At 37.7% G+C, this 24,955-nt stretch overlaps 2 protein-coding genes and 1 pseudogene across 3 annotated transcripts in view; 2 read left to right on the top strand and 1 right to left on the bottom strand.

Annotated features, from left to right (window-relative positions):
* The window catches only part of REEP5 (receptor accessory protein 5), a 37,104-nt gene extending 24,924 nt beyond the window's left edge, over positions 1-12,180 (top strand). Inside the window, exons 4-5 of the mRNA XM_011365174.2 lie at positions 5,020-5,188; positions 9,779-12,180. Coding sequence (XP_011363476.1) covers positions 5,020-5,188; positions 9,779-9,828 — 219 coding nt within the window. The 3' untranslated portion in view covers positions 9,829-12,180. The remainder of the gene's footprint in view (positions 1-5,019; positions 5,189-9,778) is intronic.
* On the top strand, positions 881-996 carry LOC111743091 (annotated as a pseudogene).
* A 5,932-nt stretch (positions 12,181-18,112) lies between the features above and the next one.
* Positions 18,113-24,955, bottom strand: part of SRP19 (signal recognition particle 19) — an 8,039-nt gene continuing 1,196 nt past the window's right edge. Inside the window, exons 1-5 of one of the 2 annotated variants that reach the window (XM_011365172.2) lie at positions 23,999-24,154; positions 23,550-23,625; positions 21,095-21,166; positions 20,874-20,985; positions 18,113-19,354 (exon numbers count right to left, since the gene is read on the bottom strand). In XM_011365172.2, coding sequence (XP_011363474.1) covers positions 19,221-19,354; positions 20,874-20,985; positions 21,095-21,166; positions 23,550-23,625; positions 23,999-24,039 — 435 coding nt within the window. In that variant the 5' untranslated portion in view covers positions 24,040-24,154 and the 3' untranslated portion in view covers positions 18,113-19,220. Of the gene's footprint in view, positions 19,355-20,873; positions 20,986-21,094; positions 21,167-23,549; positions 23,626-23,998; positions 24,155-24,955 lie in introns of those variants that run through there. The other variant, XM_011365173.2, reaches the window with a different exon arrangement.

The following is a 24,955-nucleotide window of genomic DNA, read 5'->3' as shown; positions in this document are numbered from 1 at the left end:
CAATAGCCAGAGGTTACTGGAAAGAACTAAATTAACAGTCTGGAGTATAGCCTACAAAGTAATCACATGGGAGAGATGCAAAAATATATAGATACTTGGCTCTGGTGCTGTCTGGTAGTCTTGCCTTACTTTATACAGAAAAGGTGAATGGAACAGCTTTTATAGGTTGCTGAAGGGTTGGTATCTACATAGGTAGATGATAATTCAGAGATTTTCAACAACAGTAAGAACTTGGTAATACTACTACTGTCTTGTATACTTTCCTCAAGTACATTAATTTATGACTTTTCTAAAGTCCTGCAGAAGAAAAAATTAATTCTTAGAGGGGATGAACATCTGTCTCTACATCAATAATCCATTCCTGAAAATCACATATTCTACATAGGAATACCAGCCAGGAGACTATTTCTTGCAATTTTAAATGGTAAAAAATTAAATTGTATTACATGTCTTAAATGCCATATCAATTTCCTAAATATTAATAAAACACGGCAAGACATCTCTGTATATATGTAACAAATATCATATTAGGATGTTAGATGCTAAAAACACTTACTGCTGTCCAAATCCAGATGCTCCTTATGATGGGATTACGTTTTGATAAGTCCATTGTAAGTTGAAAATACTATAAGTTGAAATGCATTTAATACACCTAACCTACCAAACATCACTGAATGCATATTATGCTCTTGCGCCATTGTAAAGTTAAAAACTTGTAAGCTGAATCACTAAGTCAGGGGCCGTCTGTAGTTAATAAACTATTACTATTGTAGGTAAGAAACTATTGCTTTTCTGATGTGGTTCCACAGTGTACAATTAGCACGTCTGCTTTACATGCAGAAGGTCCTGGGCTCATGCCGCAGTGGAGCCACGGTCCATGGTCTATGGCAATGCCACCCTGAACAAGCCCGATATCTGATCTCGGAAGCTAAGCAGGGTCAAGCCTGGTTAGTACTTGGATGGGAGACCACCTAGGAAGACCAGGTACTGTAGGCATAAAACAACAACAACAACAACAGAAAAAACTATTGTTTTTCATGCAGTAGTACATGGCACATCCCCTTGGACATGCTGCATACTCTTCAAAATGTCCACATGGAATTCTGATGTTCTGTCAAGAATGTAACTTTTCCTTTTCCTATACATAATTTTGTTTAAATTGTTGTATTGAGTCTGGGTGTGTGTGTGTGTGTGTGTGTGTGTGTGTGTGGTGTTGCCTATATAAGCAACCAGTGGAGAACATTGTATGAATGTTTGGATATTAAAAACCAAACTGGTTTTTAATCTCTGTAACCTGGATCTAAGCAGAGGAAACGAAAGCTAAAGCCAGTGAAAACTATGGTCATTTAGTTCTTCATTTGGGGTTCATGCAGACGTGTGGTTCAGAAGACGAAGGTTTTCTCTTGCAACATCTTCTAATTCACTAGGATAACTGGCCAAGCCCAGTGGGTACCAGAGCAGAGCCACTGGGAAAACAGCAAACATAAAACTAACATACCTACTGAGGTACTGAGGGGTAGTTCAAGGAATTGCTTTATTTGAGTGTGTGGACCTGTCGCAGAAGGTCTTACTCTGCCATCGTGTGTCTGTGAGGGCTCACTGGAGCGTTTGGGTGGCTGCAGACGCACGTATACTGAGACTATGAGATGGCTAGTTTGCATCTCTGCCCTCCCCCTTCCTACTGCCATGCTTTCCCCTCCTTTCTTCCTAACTCTGAACTTTGTTTCCCTGGTGCTGTGCTCAGTAAATGAGTTTTGGAGTCTGTCACACATCAGGGGTAGGAGAGGTAAAAGGAAGGCTGGCTTAAAAATCATTTGTGTTTATTGTTTTGACTGAGTACTCTGATATGGAAAGCAGGCTATGTAGTCCTTCTAGTCCAGAAATTCTCAACCTTTTGGGAATATACGGAGGAAATTTTGTTTAACTGTTATAGTCACTGATTCTACTTAAGAGTATTTTATGGTGTTTTTTTTTAGTACAATCTAGCTTGAACATTTACATATTATTTTACTATAAATTACTTTCACTGCATTTTTCCTTTATATTGCAGTTAGAATACAGTAGTCCCCTCTTATCCGCGGTTTCGCTTTCTGCAGTTTCAGTTACCAGCAGTCAACCGTGGTCCAAAAATATTAAACGAAACATGCCAGAAATAACCCTCCCATCAGTGATTTAGTAGCTGTCTCCGTTATCAGACTGACTGTTGTGGTGTCACAGTCCTTGTGTTCAAGCAACCCTATTTTACTTAATAAAGTCCCCAAAGCCATTCACATATCTTTTATTACAGTATATTGTAATCACTGTATTTTATTATTAGTGATATGTTGTTAATCTCTTACTGTACCCAATGTATAAATTAAACTTTATCATAGGTATATATGTGTAGGAAAAAAACAATATATAAAGGATTTAGTATTATCTGTGGTTTCAGGCCTCCACTGGGGGTCTTGGAACATTTGCCCCTTGGATAAGGGAGGACTACTGTACTATCTTGATTTTTTTTTTTTTTTTTTGGTAATTATGTGTATATCATTACTTTGAATTTCATTTCATGTAGTAAAAAAAGAATTACAGAATACTTGTTTTAAAAAGGGTGTATGTTGGTTCTGGGATTTGATTTTACTTAAAGCTAGTAAGTTAGCTTGCTACTATTTCATGGATGTTGGTAGAAGACAGTATCCTTGAGAAAGAGACAAAGCCTCTACTATGCCAGGTGCTCCAAATGTTTCTTATTTTCTTAAAAATCTGTAGGAGGTAGATTTTTTTTTAAATTTCAACTAATAATTATTTTATAATAAAAAACAGATTTAAGCAATTAAATAACATGCACAAGGCTTGCCTAGCTAGTAAGCAGCAGAACCAGCATTGGAACCCAGTTTGAGCACATTCTCTTACCCTCTTCAGTGGTCCCCAACCTTTTTGGCACCAAGGACCGGTGCTCCCATGAGAATCTAATTAATGCCTGATGATCTGAAGTATAGCTGAGGTGGTGATGCTAGCCCTGGGGAGTGGCTGCAAATACGGATGAAGCTTAGCTTGCTCCCTAGCCCTCTGCTCACCTCCTGCTGTGTGGCCTGGTTCCTAACAGGCCACGGACCGCAGTACCGGTCTGAGGCCAGGGGTTGGGGACACCTTCCACATAATGTAGTATAAAATTCTCTTAGAATCCCTGTTGGGTAGAGAAATCTGTATATATCTTGAGATCAAGATTTTAAATGGTGTTCTTCTGTAGTTTTATTTTCTAGTCTGATAGATCAATTTCTAATGGAAGTATTAAAATCTACAATTGTGGCTTTTGTCCATTTATCTATATAATTCTGAATTTAATTTACATATTTCAGAGCTATATTTGGAAGCTATATATAATTATAAAAATAAAAATTATATAAACATATATACTTAGCTATATGTAATTTACATATATCAAAGATATATAGGTTCACGTGAATCATCTTGATGACTTGTTTTCCTTTTTTTGTCATTGTGCTTATTTTGCCTTAAGTAATATTTATGTACTGTTAATATTAGCATATGAGCTATTTTGGAAGTTGATATTTGTCTAATATAAATAAAGAGATGAAAATCTCTTTAAGTGTTCTTTTTTGGCTTCCCTTTAAGTGTTCTTAATTGGTTTTGTCTTAAGTGTGTTTCTTGTAAGAAGCGTATAGCTACAGTTTGTCTTTCTTAATTCAGTCTGGTAACCTGTCTTTTGAAAGCTTGCTCCCCCTGCTCTTGTGTCTAATTCATGACTGTACTTTTCTAGAGTTCTATAGTTCATGTAATCTAGAGAGAATAATCTGTTGAAACTTGCATTTTATTTTTTGAGTGTAATAGAACTTCAATATGTAATATATATTTCTTAGAGCCAACATGGTACTGATAGAGTGAGCTTCGGGGCACAAATAGGTGCATTTTAAATTCAAAGAACTATCTTAGAAAAGCAGTATAGTTTCTTGATTATTTGAATGCAGTCTTTGATTTGGAATACCAAGGACTAAGGCTATAGAGTTAAATATGTGACATAAGAAGTTGAAGGGTAGTTACTTTAAGAAGTTGTAAAAAGTAGATTTGGAATCTCAAGAAATTACTTCCGTTTTTATAGATTCATCTAGGCTGGGTGTTAGAATCTCAAACTAAAAAAACCCACCCAGTATGTAGTTTATTAAACTTTCTAAGGAAATGAGCATATCACTCTGAATATTCCCTGTGTTGCTCATTATCTTGTAGGAATAAACTGCTTAGACAGCTTGAAGTGCTGAAATGTTATTTATCATTTGAATAAATAGTAAAATTATTTTGGATATATAGGTGACAATTTTTGGTGGGGGGGTGCAAAGAAATGCCTCTTTTTTGGTTCTGGAATGTGTGTGACAAGTTTTGTTTAAGTTTTTAGAGCAGAATTCTTACTGATTTTTTTAAATCTCAGTGGCTAAGTAGAGCTATAAAGAAAGAGTTAGGAATAATATCTACATTCAAGGTGACAGAAGAGAACATCTGACTGTAAAGATTCCTTGAAAGCTAAGGTCTACTAAAAACTGAGATTCCACTATGGGAAGATTTCAAGAATGGCCAGGGTATTTTTTCTATAATAGGATTAATAAATGTGACAAACTTACCAAGGTAGGCCTACTAAGAACAAGCTTCATAGGTATTAGGCTTATCCACACAGGGCTTTCCACGTGCAGGTAAGTACTGTGTTTTTAAAATTTGAAGAATTATAAATAATAAAAGCCTCTTATAGCTATAAACTAAAAAGTGGCCCAAGTTAGAAAGGAAGTTAAGCTGTCTGGACTTGGTGTGTTTTACCTTTCTTTTTCAGTCTTAGCTTTTCCTTACTAGCCCATTATTTGCCACATTTTTTTACATCTAAGAAAAGCCCACCTGTAGCTCGCAGAAAACACTGGAAATGCTATTGGAGACAATAGCAGAGGCAGTGCCGTCCCGAGTCGCGGTGGGTGGTGTGTGTTGTCGGGATGTCCACCGCCCTCCTGTTACCGTGCTGGCTCTCTTTCTGTGCAGTGCGGCTTCTTGCTGTGGTGCATGGCCCCGAGCCCCTCCAACGGGGCCGAACTGCTCTACAAGCGCATCATCCGTCCTTTCTTCCTGAGGCACGAGTCTCAGGTAGACCATGTGGTGAGTGACTTGAAGGACAAAGCCAAAGAGACTGCAGATGCCATCGCTAAAGAAGGTAAGTTCAAAGAAGTTTGGTTCAGCATGTGAGAGGAGATATGATACACTGGGCCCAAATAATAAGCTTCCTGGCCTTTGTGTCCCATTAGCTGTCCTCGGCCAAATCACAGAATTACTTGCGGATTTCTTTACCAAGACATTGCCTGTGCCCTTTACTTTTCTCAAGATTCTTCCTCCATGCCACATTTAATGTACCATTCAGTCAGTTTATTAGGAAAAATGACTTCGTGTCGTGGGCAGAGTTTAGAGAGTCATCTGTATTAATATTCAGGTACATTCTCTTTAATACAGTTCAGGGCGAACTGTTCAATATGTTGTTCAAATTGCTTTTGTTACAGGTCCTAGAGAATGCATTCTCTCCTAGCTCTCCTGACTCATTCATTCAACAAATATTTATTTATCAAGGTGCTTAATATGTCCCAAGCATATTCATAGCAGTGGGGATTAACCAGTGAACCAAAAAGATCATACTTCTTGAACTCATGACTTACAATCTTATTGAGATAGACAATAAAATTTAAAAGTAAGTTATATGGTATAGGCAGCAGATGACATGGAAGAAAATGTAGCAGATAAAAAGATAGGGAGTGCTATGGGCTGGAAGGAAGGTTACAGTTTTTGAGTGATTTAGGAAATCCTCACCAAGAAGGCTATACTGAATCAGACTTGCAAGTAGTAAAGGAGGGAACCATGGAGAAGAATGCTCCAGTCAGAAGGAACAGCACATGCGAAAGCCTAGAGGCTGAAGCAGTATGGAAGAGAACCATCTAGAGGGAGAGCAAGAGACAAGGTCAGAGAGGTTGGGGGTGGAGGCTGGAATACAGATCATGTAATGCCTTATGGGCTATTGTAAAGGCTTTGGCTTTTCCTCTGTGTGAGATGGGGTGCTGCTGGAGGATTTTGAGCAGAGGAGCAATATGATCCATCCTGTATCTTAACAGTATCACTTTGGCCACTGTGTTAAGAATAGACTGAAGGGGACCAGGGAGGAAATCAGGAGACCAGTTAAAAGGTCATTGTAGTGATCTGGCTGGAGATGCTGATGGTGACCGGTTTGTAATGGTAGCGAAAGAGGTAAGAAGTCATTGGATTCTTGATAGATTTTAAGGGTAGAACCAATAAGATTTGCTTATGGATCAGTCGTGGAATATGAGAAAGGAGTCAAGGACGAGGCCAAGCTTTTTAGCCTGAACAGATAGAAGGCTAAAGTTGCCATTAAGCTGGGAAAGACTAGGTATAAGAGGTTAAGAAGGGGAGAATAAGGAATTCAGTTCTGGACATAACTCTGAGGTGTCTGTTAGGTACCTACACAGAGTAGTCAAACAGCCAGTTGGATAAAGACATCAGGAATTCAGGAGACAGTTCTAGGCCGGGGATGTAAGTTTGGGGGTCACCAGCATATAGTTGGTCCCCACCACCTGAATGAGATCTCTAAGGAAGTGAGTGTGGTTAGAAAAGAAGAGGTCCAAGGACTGAGCCCTGGGGCCTTCAGTGTTTAGAGACTGGGGAGATGAGAAGCAACCAGCAAAGTAGACTGATAAGGAGTGGCCAGTTGGGGTAGCAAGAAAACCGCAAGACTATGATATCATTAGGACCAATTGAGGAAAGTGTTTTAAAGAGCAAGGAGTGATCCTTTGTGTCATGTGCTGTAGACAGGGCAAATAAAATAAGGACTGAAAACTGACCATTGGATTTAGCAGTGAGGAAGGCACTAGTGATCTTGACAAAAGAGGTTTTGTGGAGCGGCGGAAGCAAAATCCGGATTGGAATGGATTTGAGAGAAAGGGGAGGAAAGGCATGAGAGAATATAGACAACTGTTTTGAGAAGTTTCCTACCAGAGAACAGAAGAATGGGGCTATAACTGGAAGAAGAAACTAGGGTCCTGAGGATTTTTTTTTCTTCTCCTTAAGGTGGAAAAAAAACAAAGTATGTTTGAAAATTAATGGGAGTGATCCTGCAAAGAGCAAGAAAATGATAGAAGTGAGAGGGTGAATTGCTGGACGTCTGTCCTCGACTAGACCAGAGGAGACAGGCTCTAGCTTACAAACAGAGAGATTGGTCATAGGAATTGGTCACAGGAACAGTTTATAATAACAGGAGGGAAATCAGGGTTTATGGGTAAAGACGCTGGTGGGTACTCAGAGTATATGTGACGATAGGAGCTTATAGAAGTAATTTCTGATTCCTTCAAATTTCTCAGTAAAGTAGGAAGAAAAGGTCGAGTGAGAGAGGATAGGGAAAGAAGTGACGGAAAGAGGAGAAGGTATGAAATAGTTGTCTAAGACTGGGGTCAGCAAACTTTTCTGACCCCAGAAAAAGGGCAAGATATTTTAGTTTTTGCAGGCCATCAGGTTTCTGTTGCAGCTACTCAACTCTTTCATTGCAGAGTGAAAGCAGCTACAGACAATATGTAAACCACTGAGTGTGGCTGGAATTTGCTGACCCCTCTAAGACAGTGGGAGAGTGAATGGACCGGGACAGTGTCATGTGATTGCCAGGCATCATTAAAGGCTCACTTGGGATTTGTGTCCATGAATTTAAAGTGAAACTGGTTTGTCTGTTTTGGAGAGTTGTATCAGGGTTACTTTTAGGTAAGAACTATGAAGTGAGAGTGGACTAAGGAGTGATTAATGTTTGACAATGGAATTTAAGCTGGATAAGGAGCAAAGTAGCCAACAGTGGAAAAGGTGGTAAGATCAGTGATGATAAAACCAGGTGATGGGGACCAACTCTGAAGCAGGATAATAGAAGGAATGAGCTACAAATGATAGGGGATGGTGGAGAGCGGGATGCTTGACACTGAGATTATAGAGGGACTGCAGTTACTGGTAGTGACATGATCATGAGTGAGTGCCTGAGGTAGGCAGGAGTAGTTAGGATAGAATATGAAGGGAGGAGCTAAGGTTAGGATATTGGAAGGATCACATAAATCTACATGAATACTGAAATCATTCGTAATTAGGAGTAGTATTAGGGAGTGATAATAACTTTGGAGCTAAAATCTTAAATGTCAGCATAGCCCAAGGGTCAGAGATGACTGGAAAAAGGAATGCTAGTGGAAGATATAATCTGATGACATGAGATTCTGAATGTGGCAATGAAGAACAAAGGTAACACTTACCAGATCAACAGGCCCAGTGGCACTAGGGTCATAGAAGGGGGCGGGGGAGGGGGAGGGGACAGCCACCACGTGAGAAAGCAGTGTCCTCAGGGAATAGCCGTATCTCTGTAAAAGCAAGAAAGGAAAGGAAACGTTTGGAGAAGTGGTTGACAATAGAGATTTGGCTGGTGATGGGTCTTAAGTTCCAAAGGGCACAGTAAGGTTTTCAGAAATCGGAGAAAAGTGGGCAATGGACATAGAATTGGAGAATTTTGTTGTTAGAGCTCTATGGTAATTAGAAAGTGGGAGATGAGAGGCGACCTGACCAGGGGAGGTAAGATCCACACCCAGACAGTTCTCCAGCAGCACTGGTGTCCGCGCAGTGATGTGTTCTCCCCATTTCTCCCTCACAGACCTCTCTCTCCTCTGAACTCCTATTTCTGTACATAGAACTCCAGTCTACTTCAATACATTTTTCTACAATTTTAAATTATAACTTGTAACCTTCACATACTCCCGCTTTGGGATCACCAGTTTTCTTTTTAAGAACTTTTTTTTCCTGTTTTCCTTGCCCTTAGCCTAACCAGCAACCTCTGATAATGTCATTTCTGTCTAGTTTGCCCACAGTTCTTAGCCTGTTGGTTCTCTTAGATATCAATACTCTAAAATTCTATTTTAATTCAGTTTTACAATGTGATACATTCCTAAGCAGGGGTGTCAGAATGAAATTAAGGAGGAACATACACGCTGACATGTTTTAGATTTTTCTCCAAGCTCTAGATTCTCCAGGAAGTAAATATTTACAAAAGTCTAGTTAAGAGAGAGGCTGCAGTTTTTGTTGTTGTTAATTTTGATCAGCAATAGTAATCAAATGAAGGGAAAGCTGTCAGGTCGCTGGTGAACAAGGAGGGTCTCCTTGGGTCTCATCACTGGACTCGGGCTCCATCAAAAAACAGCTCCAGTTGTGGAATCTCACAGGAGGTCTCGGAGGCTTCCAGAAAACCCCTTCCCTTTCTCCATCACACACACACCAGTTCCTACAGCATGTTCCAAGCTACTTAGCAATTAGGACGGGCAAGGCTTAGTCTCCCACAGATGTGTAAGAATACTTTCTTGATGAACATAGTATCTCCTCACCAACTCAGAGACTTGCAGCACACTCTTCCCATCATAGGAGAAAATGGTGGCACAATAAGAGAACAAAAATATGTGTATAAATAGACAATCATTTCTGGATTCAGGGAATGAGGACTCTGATTTCTGTCGCCACGGAATAGATGGATGACCTAGTTGTCATCAGATTGAGACATAGTGAAATTGTACAGGTGAGCACCCAGACACAAACAGGAATTTCTTGATTGTACAGAGGAACACCATATGCCCAAGGAATCTGATGCATAAGGGAGGATAGTTGTTATTTAGTAGCTATATTAAGCCCGGAGCCAGAATTACGAATAGCATTGATAAATTTCCTTTCTTCTTCACAGCCAAGAAAGCTGCCGTGAATTTACTGGGTGAAGAAAAGAAGAGCACCTAAACCACCGACTGGATGAAACTTTCCCGCCCTCTCTGTACCTTCCTATTAGAGCTTGATGTTGTATTAGGGACTGTGGTATAATCATTTTAACATAATGTTGCCTTGGAAACGTTTTTGATATATTAAAAAAAGGAATGTGTTGTAAGTTTGTTTTGCTTACTTTTACTGTCTATATACATAGGGAGCATTTTAATTTAAATTTAATGCAATGGGCAGTGTCCAAATTTTTTGGAAAATATATTTTGCCTCTGGGTAGAGAGAGACATATGTTACCATCCTGCAGGAAATATTAAAGTAAAATTAGATATCCCACAGGCTTTGTACTTTAATGGGCCCTCTCTGCATGCATTTTCTCTGTACTTATATTTCAGGATACTCTTTAAGGTTCTACATTCATGTAATGTACAATTTTGTATTAAATGTTTTGAATGTATTTGTGCATACATATAGGTAGGGAAATGTTACTGACTATATAGCATGCATAATGCTCATGGAGAGCACCTGCCAAAAGCTGAACGTTCCATTGTGCTGGTGTGATCTGCTGAAGAGTATTTCAGGAAATTAATACAAACGAGTAGTATTTTAAATGAATAGTTAAGTGGTAAGTGAGCGTGAATGGAAGTTGGCCTGGTTGTTTTCGTAAGATCGTAGCAGCTGACTACTAGAACAGCTACGTAAAGCAGTCACTTTGGTGATAAATGGGGAAATGTACACACGTATCAGTAATCTACAGCTCCCAGTTCCCTGTAGAACTAGTGATACCGTCTTGTGGCCTTTTAAAAATCTGTTTATAAGCTTTAGATTTGTCTGGTTTTGAGATGCTAAAATGGAAACCACCCCTGGTGTCACCTTCAGTGCTAACATGTAGTCTTCTTTCCCAGTCATTTTTTAAACCAGTTTAAGGAACCTCTAGAGACTTGTCCACCTCTGAGTATATGTATGTTGTCATTTATATCATTAGCTAGCAACTACATGCTAATGATGACACCTGGCTCTAAGAGCAGTTCTGGGAGAGTGAAAGGAGGTATGCTATAACCTGTAATTTAGTTGGCAGCGGTTAAGTCAAAACAGCCTTCACTTTCTTTCTCTAGCCTTTAAGGTCAAACACAAGAGGACTCCCTAGTTTGCAAGTCAATCATTTGTAATCCGTTTAAATGCCTTCATCTTTACGCTTTTTGATAAACTGCATATAACTATAACTACATAGTTTAAGTATAGAGAAAAAGTTAAAAATCATCATCTCCAGCTTGATCAGCCAAGTATCTTATGGTGACCCTGACAATTTGTCTGGACTAGAAAAACTGAGCTTTACACCAGCCATACTACTAGGATCCTTCTGAATTAGACAAAACTGACTAAAGAGCATAACAAAACTATCAAGATTAAATATCCTGTCTGTAAAATATTTTTAAGGCAAATAAAGCTGATTAGTTCTCCTTTTGAATGATGTCTCATGATGTAAAAATATATATATAAAGATATCAAAAATAAGGGACAGTATCACCCAAATATTATAATATGGAGCAGGGCATTTTTTTTTTCCTGGGTAAAACAGTGGTGATCATAAGGAGTCTTAGTAAACTTACCTTAAAGAAAAAAATTTTAGAAAGCAAACAATTATTGAGAGAAAAGCCTTGGATTTAAAAAAAAAAAAAAGAAAGAAAGAAAGAAAGAAAAGGTGCTTCTAGGAGTATTTAAATCACTTTCCCTGTAAAGAAGTATGTTTTTCTTGGAGGCAAAAAAAAAAAAAAAAAAAATGGAAATTAGCCAACTTCTAGCATACAGAACATATAATCAGATTGTCAGTATACAGAATATATTATCAGGTAAAATGGGAGGCATAAAAGTTACTATTGCTCATAACTACTTACAGGCTAATATCAGTTTAAAAACTACTACAGCAAGAAAACATTCTGAATGCAAACTTGTTCTGATAGCTTTCACCTATAATGCATTCTGGAGGAAATTTGTCACTGTTTTTGGCAGTCAAAGTGTACATGTTAAAGACAAGAGAAATTATGAGTTTTAACAACTCTGCTTCAGTTTAGATTTCCCAAGTAAATATATTGCCGTGGTTAGAGTATTTGAAAAACTAACTGAGCCTGTTTCTAGCTAGAAGACAAGCATTTATTTGTACATGAATGGTATTTGGGGGGGTAAGTAAAGTTACAGAATCTCTACAGCAGTTCTTTCTCTACTTTAAAGGTTTCTGATCAATAATTACTGCTATTTTGGAGAGTCTTCTGTCCACCGCCTGAGGAAAATGAGCATGGCCTTTAATTAAATTACCACCTATCCTGAAGATGTGATATATTAAACGGAAATGGATGTAAATAAAATTCCATTATCTCATTGAAGTGTTATATCTCATTTTGTGGGGCTTTTAAAACAAATCTTGAAAAATTTACGTAAAGTCTGACAACAGATAAATGAACCTCAAACACTGCTGTTTATTAATCCCATTCCTGACCGGCCAGTAGTTTTCCCCTGGTGAATACTACCTGTCAGAGGAAAGACTTTCCCTAAAGAAGATATACCAACCAAAAAAAGTTTCTATCAATAATTAGCACTAAAGTTAAAAGAAATCTAAACCACTGCTTTCTACTCCTGCATTGCATTAGATACAAGTCTCATGACAAATTGAGTGTATTGAATATGTTATGTAGTAAACACTTCTTTTATGTGCCTCCAAATTATTCTGTATTTGTTTTGAGAACAAGAATTTAAGAATTTTACTAAAAACATTGCTAGAGGATGTGGGTTAGCTCTGTCTCCTATATCTGCCTTTACATGTCTACAATCTCTGTGTTTTTAGAATAACAGACATGATTCAGATCTTTAGCCATCAAATATTGCAGTTCTGTATAGTATAGCAGGAAAGTAAATATATTTGAGAATGACCTTAATAAAGTTTTTTTGGCTACTTATTATAATATTAACTTATAACATCTCTTTATAACACACCTCGTAAAAATTATAAACAATAAGAAGTTTCTTTGGTTAGATAGTGGTTCTTAAACTTCAGTGTGCAACAGAATTTCTTTGGGGAGGGGTAGGTTGTTAAAACACAGATTGCTGGCCTTACCCACAAAATTTCTGATTTAGTAGTTCTGGGGTAGGGCTGAAAAGTTTGGATTTTCAACAAGTTCCCAGGTGATGCTGATGGTCCAGGAACCACTGCGTTAGGTAAATGCTATTTTTACACTTAGTATACAGAGATTTTCAGACCTGGCTGTACATTACAATCACTTGAGCAGCTTTGCAAAAATACTGGTATCTGACTCCACAACCAGAAATTCTGAATCTACTGTGGTATCTAGGTGCTAGTATGCAATTAAAAACTCCAGGTGATTCTAATATGTAGCTATGTAGCCAGGGTTACAAACCACTAAGTAGAGACTACTAATGAGGCCAAGAATCCTAAGGTCTGGAGAGTGTCTTAACTATATAGTTCACTTGATGTGTTAATTTCCTATTACTACTGTAACATATTACCACAGATATATTGGCTTAAAACAACACAATTTATTAGCTTACAGTTCTGAAGGTCAGACATCCAAAATTGGTTGGCAGAGCTGCATTCCTCCTGGAGATTAAGAGAATGCACTTCCTTGCTTTCAGCTTCAAGATTCTGCCGGAATTCCTCGGCTCCTGGCGCTCTAGTACGCCCTCTACTGCTTCGCTTTCATGAGGAACCTTGTAATTACATTGGGCACACCTGGATAATCCTGGATGTAGGCATACCTCATTTTATCGCGCTTTGCTTTATTGTGCTCACAGGTGTTGTATTTTTCACAAACGGAAGGTAAGACCCTCCACCAGCAAAACGATTACAACTCGTTTTCTTGTGATGCTTTAGGATGGTGGTCTAGAACCAAACCCACAATATCTCCAAGGTAGGCCTGTACTCGCTTTATTACGGTAGTCTGGAACCAAACTCACAATCTCTGAAGTATACCTGTACTCTCTTCAGCTCAAGATCCTTAATCAAATCTGCAAAGCCTTTTTTTTTTTTTTTTTTTTTGCCATGTAAAGTAACATTCACAGGTTTGGGAGGGGCGTTATTTTACCTAACCCATCTAGTCTCTTTTTGGATATAGAAATTTCATTATAAAGTCACACCCAATATCAAAATAACTGTAAAGAGCAATCTTAATATTGGGAGGGAACTAAAACAAGGAGGATTAAAAAACAACTACCTTATCCCTATTCAAGTAAGACTGGAGATTTATCTTCTGAAAATAGTAAGAGGATCTTTGGAGGAGGGGACACAGGCAGAGTTGAGGGATAGAAATTGTATTAAAACAGGAATGAGTGACTAAATGCAGAGACCCATTTCCCCACCCCATCTTCTCCCATTAGTCTCCCAGGTCCTTATCGTCCTGAGAGCTTTATCATTCTGAGAAAACAGATCAGTTTAAGAGTAAACACCTCTGATCTTGGAAATTTCCTAAAAAACATCTCAGACAGCTATCGTTAGTAAAACTCAGTCTGCAAGCCCATATGTGCTCAGAACTTCAAATAAGCTTTTCGATCTTTCACTCTTAAAGAAATCATCAATCTAAGGAAAGCCACTTAACATGACAGGGATCAAAATAAAAATGGAAGGAAAGAGAAACTTAGAAAAGAATATAAATTATACCCTCTGAGAAATAAGAAATTACATCCATGAAATAATAGAATGCTAGAAAAGGGAAACATTCAGATGACAAGAGCTTAGAGAACTTGAAAATAAAAGAAAAATGAAAAATTCAATAGAAGAGTCAGAAGATAAAACTAAAGAATTTTAGGAAGTAGAATATAAAGGCAAAGAGATGGAAATAAGAAGAAAAAGAGATAAAATTTGAAGACTAGTCCAGTAGGTCCAATATTCAAATCAGGAGTCCAAGAAAGATCCGAAAAGGGAGAAAAATCATTAAAAATTTTTTCAAGAACATTTCCTAGAACTTATGAATACTTTTCCAGATTGAAATGGCCCATTAAGTACCCAGCATAGACAGGAAAAAATAAAGACCCAAAGCGTATTGTGATATTTCTGAATACTAATATGGTTGTGCGTTTCAAAAAGAAACACGTGGGTCACAAAAGATCATGAATTAGATAGAATGGTTTGGACTTCCCTTCAGCTATAACAGAAGTCGGAAGACCATGAAGTAATGCCCTTGAACTTCTGAAACAAAATGATTTCCAATTCTAATTCTATACCTAGCCAAACAGTGTGAGGGTAGACTGATGACACTTTCAGACATCCAAGGTCTAAAAACATTTACCTCCCTTGCATTTCTCCCAGGATGATCTTGAAGTTCGGTTAAACAAAACAAGTAACCGAAAAAAGGGGATACACAGAATACACTGATACAGGATCTTTGGGGCTGAGGTGCGAGCCTCATGGGCTTCCTGCTCTTTGTGAGGAAGGTGCAGATGCACTGGGATGCTCTGGGGCGCCACCTGGTGGGGATCAGGCTGAGCCCAGGGGGATTCGCCGGCAGCCTGCAGGCTGTGCGGCTAGAAAGGACCCCTTCACCAGGGCGAGCACAGGGGTTGGGGACTGTCTTTCCGCTGGATTGCGTCCTAGGAGTCTGGTGGTCCAACGGCCTGGGAGGAGGTTGAGTGTCAAAACTTATGACGGAGATCTTAACCAAGACGGGAATGGGGAGTGCGTGTGGAAGCTCTCACACCCATGTCATCGGGAGAGCCCTACGGGAAAGTAGAGTTAGGATAGAGCTCCGCCTTGGTGATTGCCCGCCCCTTAAATTCCTCTTCCCCTCTATGAAGTACTTTTTCCATTTTCCTCTGGGTGGAAACCTCCACCTGGCTGGCCTAGCTACACATCCCAGATTGCAACTTTTTCTTTCCTCAAATAAATCCTTTTTGCTGAGGAAAAATAAACTACCTGATGTGAACAAACTTTTTGAAAAGACATTTTGACGACAGATAATGTATGGTTTAGTGATATTTAGAAAACTAAGCAAATAAAAGAAAAAATACCAGCTCCAAGGAAAACATGTCCAGAAAATGAAAATATCCATAGCATACTACAGTGTTTCTTAAATTTTAATGTGCATTAAGAATCACCTAGGGATCTTGTTGAATGCATCTGAATTCTGGGCTGGGGCTAGAGAGTCTGCATTTTTCACAAGCTCCCAGGGGAGACCAGTACTGCTGGACCCCTGAGCAGCACATTTTTGAGTAGCAAAGATGCTAGCAACATGGTTCAGCTATAAATGGAATAATAATGCGAATTCTGAATAGTGACTAAAATTATAAAATATATTGGCAATTGGTAGGAGAGATGAGAAGCAGGCATGCATGTGGTAAGGGTAAAGAAGAACTAAATCCTACTCTTCTAAGATGGAAGTTAATGCCTAAAATTGAAACTATTAATACTAGCTGTCTCTTTAAATTATGTATAATTTAACAAATAAGTCCTTAAGTGTGCAAAGGATTTGCACATAATTCACTGAAGTAAATACAAATGGTGTTTCAACACATAAATGCTCAACCTTGCTCATTATAAGATTCCATTTTTCATTTGATTGGCAAAGAAGAAAAGTTCAATTATTCAGACTGCAATAATACAAAGAAACAGCAAGGGTTCCAGCAACAGTTCTGAAACATTTCCTGACAACTCTTATTGCTCCAGAACTAAAACAATTTTACGTTTCAATCATCATTCTGTGACAAATCTTTTAAGAATGGATATTGGCTGCTCCAATATCCATTCTCAACTACTTTCTACTTGGTTGCCTCTATTGTCAGGGCTGAAAAAGCTATATATTCACTTTCTCAGTCTCCTTTGCAGCTGAAGATGGACATGCGTCACAGTTCTTGACAGTGAGACTTAAGTGAAAGTTGGCTGTGGAGGGATTGAGAAATCTTTGGCTTTCCTTTTAAGGGAAGGGTACAGATATGTCTGGCACAGCTATCTTTTCTTTCTGCCTTGAACTGTGATGTGCTGTCTGGTGCTGTATCAGCCTTTTTACAAGCTTGAAACGACAATCATAAGGATTTTCAAAACATACCATGGATAGATAGTATGAAGATCTTGAGGGCATCATTGAACAATTGAAGCAACACCTATAACATTTGGATTTAATGTTATTTGAAAAAATCAATGCCTGTTTAAGTCCCTCATTGTTTTCTGTTACATAGCCAAACACATTCTTAATACACTTTCCTAAAGAGGCCTGCTCTGAATGTTTTGGACATACTGTCTCAATATTTATAAGTTAAATATGTAAGCTGCTATATGTTATTACATTTTATATTACATATAAAACAAACTAACAACAGAAACTGTTAAAGAGAAAAAAAAAATTAGAAATTCTAATACTTCTTCCTGTGCACCAGTGGATCATCTTCATACAGCCTGGGTATAAAATCTCATTTAAAGCTCTGAAACTATGGGTTCATTTATTTAGTAATCAATTGGAATCATTTGATCTCAAGCCATAAAAATGTAATTCGGGTTTACTGGAAGGATATTTAGTAGAATTCACAAAATTCCAGGCTTCAGGAAGAACAGGAATCAGGAATACCTCAAATTTGTAGACCTTTTAGCTCCCATCACCATCTGTACCTGTGTTTCTACTCCAGATTTAAATTCCTGAGAAATAATCCACTGACCTGGCTTGGGTCATATCCTGTGGTCAGGATGCAGTCCTGTAATTACAGCCATGTGGTGCTTAACAACAGGATGTGTTCTGAGAAATTCACTGTTAGGCAATTTCAGCATTGTGCAAACATCAGTGTGCACTTACACAAACATAGATGGTACAGCCTACTACACACCTAGGCTACATGGTATAGCCTATTGCTCCTACGCTACAAACCTGTATGGCATGTTATTGTACTCAACACTGTAGGCAATTTTAACACAATAGTTTACTATTTGTATATTTAAATATACCTAAACATAGAAAAGGTGCAGTAAAAATGCAGTATAAGACGTTTAAAAATGGTACACCTGTACCGGGCACTTATCGCGAATGGAGCTTCCAGGACTGGATGTTGCTCTGGGTGAGTTAGTGAGGGAGTGGTGAGTGAATGTGAAGGCCTAGGGCATTACTGAACACTACTGTAGACTTTAAAAAACACTGTACACTTAGGCTACACCAAATTTATAAAACAACATGAGATTAAATCAAATGCAAGAATAAATAATGTAATCAAGAAACATGGTAAATACTAGATGTATGAGGGTGCTGCTGGTATAATGTAGCATTTTACGGCAAACTTATGCGTAGAAAAAGTATATTCTAAAATGACAAAAAAGCATAGTAAATACATAGTAACATAGTTGTTTATTATCAAGTATTATGTACTGTACATAACTATATTTGCTATACTTTTACATGACTGGCAACACAGGTTTGTTTATACCAGCATCACCACAAACATGAGTTAAGTGCTCTGAATTTACAACGGCTAAGACGTCACAGGCGATAGAAATTTCTCAGCTCCATTACAATCTTCTGGGATCACCGTCTAAACAATATGTACTGCATGACTATAACAGCCCTTCCAGGAGCACACATGGTCAGGGAAGGCAGCTCCCCAAGAGATACTCAGTAGACAAAAACATGGCTGGATAGAAATTCTCTTAAATTTTACAAAAAAATCACCACTTTCAGAAACAATGTTTTGGAATAGTCAGAATCACCAATCCAATTTAGGTTCTTGAAAAAAAGTGTATCTCAAGGTGTTAAAGCACAGGAAATTTTAAAATTGCAATTAAAATAATGTTCTTAAGTCTACGAAATAAGGAAATCTAAAGCTTAAACTCCAAGACTTTCTATATGTCAAAAAACTGGTAATTGAAAAATTCGATTACAGTAACTGATTAAAAGAATATGATCTATAGTCTTGCTGTTCATAGACCTCCAAAAGGATTTAACCATTTTCTTCTAGTTTTAAGCTCACACTAAACTTCCATTACCCATGTTATTAATTATTTCCTCTACTAGCACAGATTAGTTCATAAGCAAAAGCTATAAGTCAGTTTCAAATTTTATTTCATTAACTTAAAAGATGAACAAAATGTGTTTTGAATCTTTAAACTCATTTGTCTGAACATTTTTTCAGAGGACAGATACAGGATTTCAAGTAATTTATGGCAGAGTCCACTGTCCATTTAAAAAAATGCCTCTTTCTTCCACAAAAACTGCATTGAAAGGCAAAAAAATTTATTTTATACTGCATAAATGCTAGATGCAAACTTCTGACGTAAATTTATTTCACTGTCAACTCTGATGCTGAAGCTGGGAGGCACAGATACTCACAGTTCAGTTTAATAATACAAACAAAAAGCTTCTGTTTTTCTCAGATACAAATTAGAAATCTCCATTCATGTCTCTTACAGTAGTATCACAAACTTGACTCTCATTATCAGGTCACTTCTTCTTCTTTCCTTTCCCTTTTTTACTTCCCTCTCCTTGCTGAAGACTTTGGTCACCACCTCCTGTTTTTTGTGTTCTTGTTTTTAATTTAGGTATCATTTCCGCTGCGTACAACATTACTGACTTACCTAGGAACAAGAAGTTAAGCTTAGTGTATAATCTGAGAGATAAGACAAAAAAGGTCATTAACTTAAATAATACAAAGTTCAAGAAATCATCATATCAAGAAAATGATAAGGATTTTAAAAGAAAAAAATGACTATGAAGACAATGACTTGTTCAAGTGGGGGCCTTTGGTGGAGAAAAGTATTGAGAACGACACTGCAATATTTAAATGAACACAATCAAAATTTAAAACACTAAGTGTGAAACAAAAATTTTGGTCTCTGTCCTAGTAGTTGACTTGAAGTTCAAAGGAGAATACTTCTAAATATAACAGGTTGGAAAAAATCATCCTATCATTGTAACTTAAGCTAGGGAAACAAAGGCCTCTAACTCTTGTAACAAAAATCCAATGTCATTAAGCTACAAAAGATATTACTCAGATGACTTTTGAATACCGGCACCCCTGTTCTGTGCACCAACTACCTCCTTCAGCTCCAGCAGCTGCCTTCCTTACTCTAAGATACCAAGCCCCTGGCTTTCCTTTTTTACTTTGTAACTATTTCCTTACTGGAAACAAGAAACAACATCTTTTCAACTGCAATTTTTAAATCAAAAAGTTTTTTTTTTTGGTCTTTTTAAAGTAAAAGAAAAAGATGTCGAAGAGAAGGAAAAACACACTGGAATATACAAATCACTCCTGAGTCAGAAAATCTTAAGTTTCTAGAAATATCTACTGATCCTGACAAGTTTTAGTGTGTAACCAATCTATTTTAATTCAACTAAAAACAAGTTATAAGTCTGGGGTTATTGTGTCAAAAAAAGAAAAAAGAAAAAAAAGCTCCATTTAAAAATATTAAATATATTTTCTAAAAAAATGTACATTTTTTTAAATAAAAAACTCAGAAAAGAATAGCATGAAAATACTCATCTTTGTAATACCCAGAATTCACATTTTGGAATACTGATGTCCAGTTTTGTTTAGTTATTGTTTTTTAAGAAATAAAACAATAAGGATAATGCTACAGTCTTCTGACCACAACCCTCCTGACCCCACTCCCTGCTTGCCATTAAGTTAACTACTATCTTAAGACTGGGTATTTTCTTATTTCGTATTTAAATTTACCCAAGTGGTACCACACTATGCATATCTCTTTTTTCACTAAATGTGGCTTTTTAGATTTATTAATGGAAATTATAAGCAAACTTCAGGATCTCTAAGATCTGAAATGGCAATTAACATTTGACTATTTAATAATTTTATATTCTTTATCTGGGAGCAATGATGGACTTCCAGAAGTATATAAAATGTTCACTAAATAATTTTTTAGGAGAAATCATTAGTAGGTTTTATTACATTCTCAAAGAGGTCCTTAACTTAAAGTTAGAACCACTGTTTACCTCTCCAATAGTGGTAGTCCTTTATCTAAAGTGATCTGTAGAACACAAATTATGACTTGTACCTTTCAAAAGATCAGAATCTTTTCTGCAGTGCAGAGGAATAACCTATCCCCAAACTCTACTCATTCACTGAAAAAACCTTACGTGATGGGAACTGTACAAGACAGAGGCTGCCATCTTCCTGTTTGAGCTGGACCCGGACTCTGCCCTTGTACTGGACATCACGATTCCATTCTCTGGAGTACATTTTATTTTTCTAACATTAAATAAATAAATAATTAATTAGTATATAAATACAGGTTTTGTTTAAGAAAATTATTATATCAATGAGATGAGTATGGAAAATAGTGAAGAACACATCTTACCTCAAGAAATACATTAAGTCCAACTGCTAAGCACACATCTTGAATTTCTGTAGCCGTAGGATTTTCAACAGCCTGAACAGTTAAAAACAAGAGCACTAAACACTTTATGCAGCAATATTTACAAAAGCCAAGATATGGAAGAACCTAAGTGCCCATAAATAAACAACTGGATAAAGATGAGGTGGCATATATGGAATATTACTCAGTCATAAAAAAGGATGAAATCTTACCATTTGGGACAACGTGGATAGACCTAGAGGGTGTTATGCTAAGTGAAATGTCAGACAGAGAAGCACAAATACCATATGATTTCCCTTATGTGTGGAATCTAAAGAACGAAATAAACGAACAAACAAAACAAAGACTCACAGAGATCAAATTGATGGCTGCTAGATGGGAAAGGAGTTGAGGGGCTGAGTGAAAAAGGTGAAGGGATTAAAAAGTACAAATTGGTAGTTACAAAATAGTCATGGGGATATAAAGTCAATAACGTTGTAATAACTATGTACGGTGTCAGGTGGGTATTAGACCTATCGGGGGATCACTCTGTAAATTATATAAATGTCTAACCACTGTGCTATACACCTGAAACTAATATAACACTGGATGTCAATTGTAATTGAAGAAGAAAATACTAAAAGCTTAAAGTGGATACTGCAATATTGTTGTGTAAATCATTTCGAATACTATAATCAAAACACATACAATAGGTTTCCTTTTCTAATAGGTACAGTTATTTCCATTGTAATAATAAAAAAAAAAATTCCCAAGAATAACACTGATTCATACTTGTATGTCCATCACCCTTCCAACAGAACATAAACTTCACAAGGAAAAGGACTATTTTGTTCACCAGTATATTCCCCAGCACCTGGTATGATACTTAGAACATAGTACGTGCCCAGTGAATATTGGTTAAACAACTACTACAATCACTTTAGAAAACTGTTTGGCAGTATCTGCTAAAGCTAAATACATGCATTCATTATGGCCTTGCAAAAATTTGTTCACTAAAAGACAAACTCAGGAATGTTCACAGCAGCACTATATATAACAGCCCCAAACAAGAAACAATTTGATTATCCATCAACAGAAGAACAGATTGTGGAATATTCATACAATGCAATACTACAAAGAAGTGGTTTTCAGGAAAGAAATTCTGCCCCCCAACCTACATTGACAATGCTTGGAGACATTTTTGATTGTCATAACAAGAGTGGTGTAGCACACCGGCATCTAATGGGTAGAGGCCAAGGATGCAGTTAAACAACCTAAAATGCACAAGACAGTCTCACAACAAATAATCATCTGGCTCAAAATGTCAACTGCAGCTGTTGAAAAGACCTGCCACAGAGCAATGAGAATTAAATTTCACTCAAAAATGTGGATGAACCTCATAAGCTTAAAGTTTGGTGAAAAGAAGACAGACACAAAAGTACATAGTGTGTAATATCATTTAAATGAAACTCAAAAACAAGCAAAAGTAATATATGGAGTTGCAAGTCAGGATAGTGGTTATCCTTGTATGTGAGTATATGCAGAGAGGGCGATTACTGGGAGGGGACAAAAAGGAATCTTCCTGGGTGCCAGTAATGTTTTCTATTTTTAAATTACGGTGCTGGTTACCCATGTGTACTCACTTTGTGAGAATTAATCAAGACAGACACTTAAGATTTATGTGTTTCTGTATGTATGCTATACATCAATAAAGTTAAAAATAATTTAATCATTCTCCAAATTATGTGAGAGCTGTTATAGTGGCTTGATGTCAGGCATTATTCTGAACCAGTGCTTTGGTATCTTCTCTTTTATCATCAGGCAGCAAAACAGACTTTCCTTTACACATTTAAGCAGCAAAATGTGAGATATTAAATAACACAAAAATAATGAATTCGTTGCTTCAGACCAAGTTGTGTCGTTAGATTGCAAAATAAGTAATTCTTAATTTTATGTCAATTTTGAAAAAAAAAAAAAAAAAGCTGCTGCAGAGGCGCTTCACTTGGCAGTGGGCAATTTCCTAACCCAAGTAACTTTTAAAGTAACTTTACCCATCTCAAAAAAGATCATTGACATAAAAATATAAAACTCTACACCTCTGAATTTTCTGCAAGTTTTCTTTAAAAACTCAACTACATTCTGGACATTCTATTGTACAATGACACGATTTTGGTTTCCTTAACTAAAGGGATGACTGTCATAACCTTAGTTTAAATAAAAACACTGCAAACCTTACAACTCTCCCCTGCTTCTTTCAAACACAAGCTCATGAAGAACCACTTAAAAAATTCCTTCAACTATGAATTTAGTGCCTTTCTGGTTTTACCATTATTAAGAAAATTCTTGGCTACTGTTTTCCTGAGTTCTCCCCGCCAAATGCAATAAAGTAAAAGAAGCTTCTGTGACCCTAACAGTAAAGCCCTCCCAACCCCTCAAACCAAGGCGCCAACTTGTTTACCTTACTTATGGGGATTCGCCTGCCCTCTGCGATGGTCTTCTTGTTATTTAAATAAGCAGGATATATACAAATAAACCTGTCACAGAAAAACATAGCTGTTATCACTAGAGCAGTATTTCCAAAATTCCATTCATTCATTCATTACCACGACTTGCCAGTACACTTATTATTTGCATAATTTTTTTTAAGTTGTCTCCTTTTTACATAATGTCATGTCCACGAGGCACCCAAAATCCTTTGTCTCACGTACAGATAAACACTGAGCTAAAGTCGGGATTTCAGTGACCCTGCGAAGAGCGTGGGCTGCTGGCCTTCGGGACAAGCAAACGCTCAAAGAGGCGCAGAGCCTACGGCCGGGCGGAGTTCACCGGCGAACCTTTCTCAGGGGTGGAGAAAGCGACGCAACACTCGTGGGCTCGCAGCAAGCCTCTTGCTTTCTCAGGACCTACCTGTCTTGGTCCGCCGGGGATCTCGCCGCGGCGCAAGCCATCTTTACCCGTACCCCAGCAGCAGCAGTCTTGTACCTGCAGGGAAAGAACCGGCTGGAACTCGGCTTTGAGGTTTCCCAGACCACCCTATCTTCCGGCGGAAGTCCTGCCCACGCGTTTATGGCTTCTCACTGTCCGTTTGTTCCGGCACCTATCACTCGACGCCAGGATCTTTAGTTTCTTACGTGTTATTCGAAATTCTTCTCTCGCGATAGAATCCACGAAAGCGTCTCGTTCCTTCCTTTCTCTGTATCACCCAAACTGGCCGTTTGGGGCGCATGCGCTGTTGCTAAGCTAGGGTTAAATTTTCATGCTTTTACGTCGAATTTCGCCCTGAATTTGGATGGTGCTATATACTCTCACCAGTAGACGAGGGCATTCCGCCACGGGCAGTCTGTGTCCTGCGGGAAGTCTGTGTAGTTCTGAGCAGGTCGTTGGAGCAGGCAAGAAAATGCCCTTTAAGTTTTATCTTTATCCGCTCCTGGGCCCTGCAGCTGGCTTTTTACTTGGCTAAGTGGATTTTTATAGTGGTGGAACTAGCAAAATTACTGGCACTGTGTTTTAACGTGATGTATAAATGTTAGAAAATTGACTATATACCTTTTTAAAGCATGAAGATCATCTATACTAAAATTCACTATATTTTTGCAAAGTACTAATTCAGCTTTTTTGTTCTTCAGCTAAATATACACCATTCCAATTTAGTAGCCGCTGTTCATGCCACACCTACAAAGGTACTTTTCAAAACACCGAGCAAGGTAAGACAGCTATTCTCTTACAGGTAAAACAAACACTAAAGAAACAAAAAATCCCCCCAAAAGCTTAGTATCAGTGGGGTTATTTGCCCATTCACGCTAATGATGGCTGAGCATAGATTTTCAGCTAGTCTGACTGGAATCCAGCCCCTGATTTTTCTCT

Source organism: Pteropus vampyrus, unplaced genomic scaffold, assembly GCF_000151845.1.
Source record: "Pteropus vampyrus isolate Shadow unplaced genomic scaffold, Pvam_2.0 Scaffold106, whole genome shotgun sequence".
Taxonomy (NCBI): domain Eukaryota; kingdom Metazoa; phylum Chordata; class Mammalia; order Chiroptera; family Pteropodidae; genus Pteropus; species Pteropus vampyrus.
Note: the sequence above shows the minus strand (reverse complement) of the source record. Positions and strands in the feature narration are given on the sequence as shown.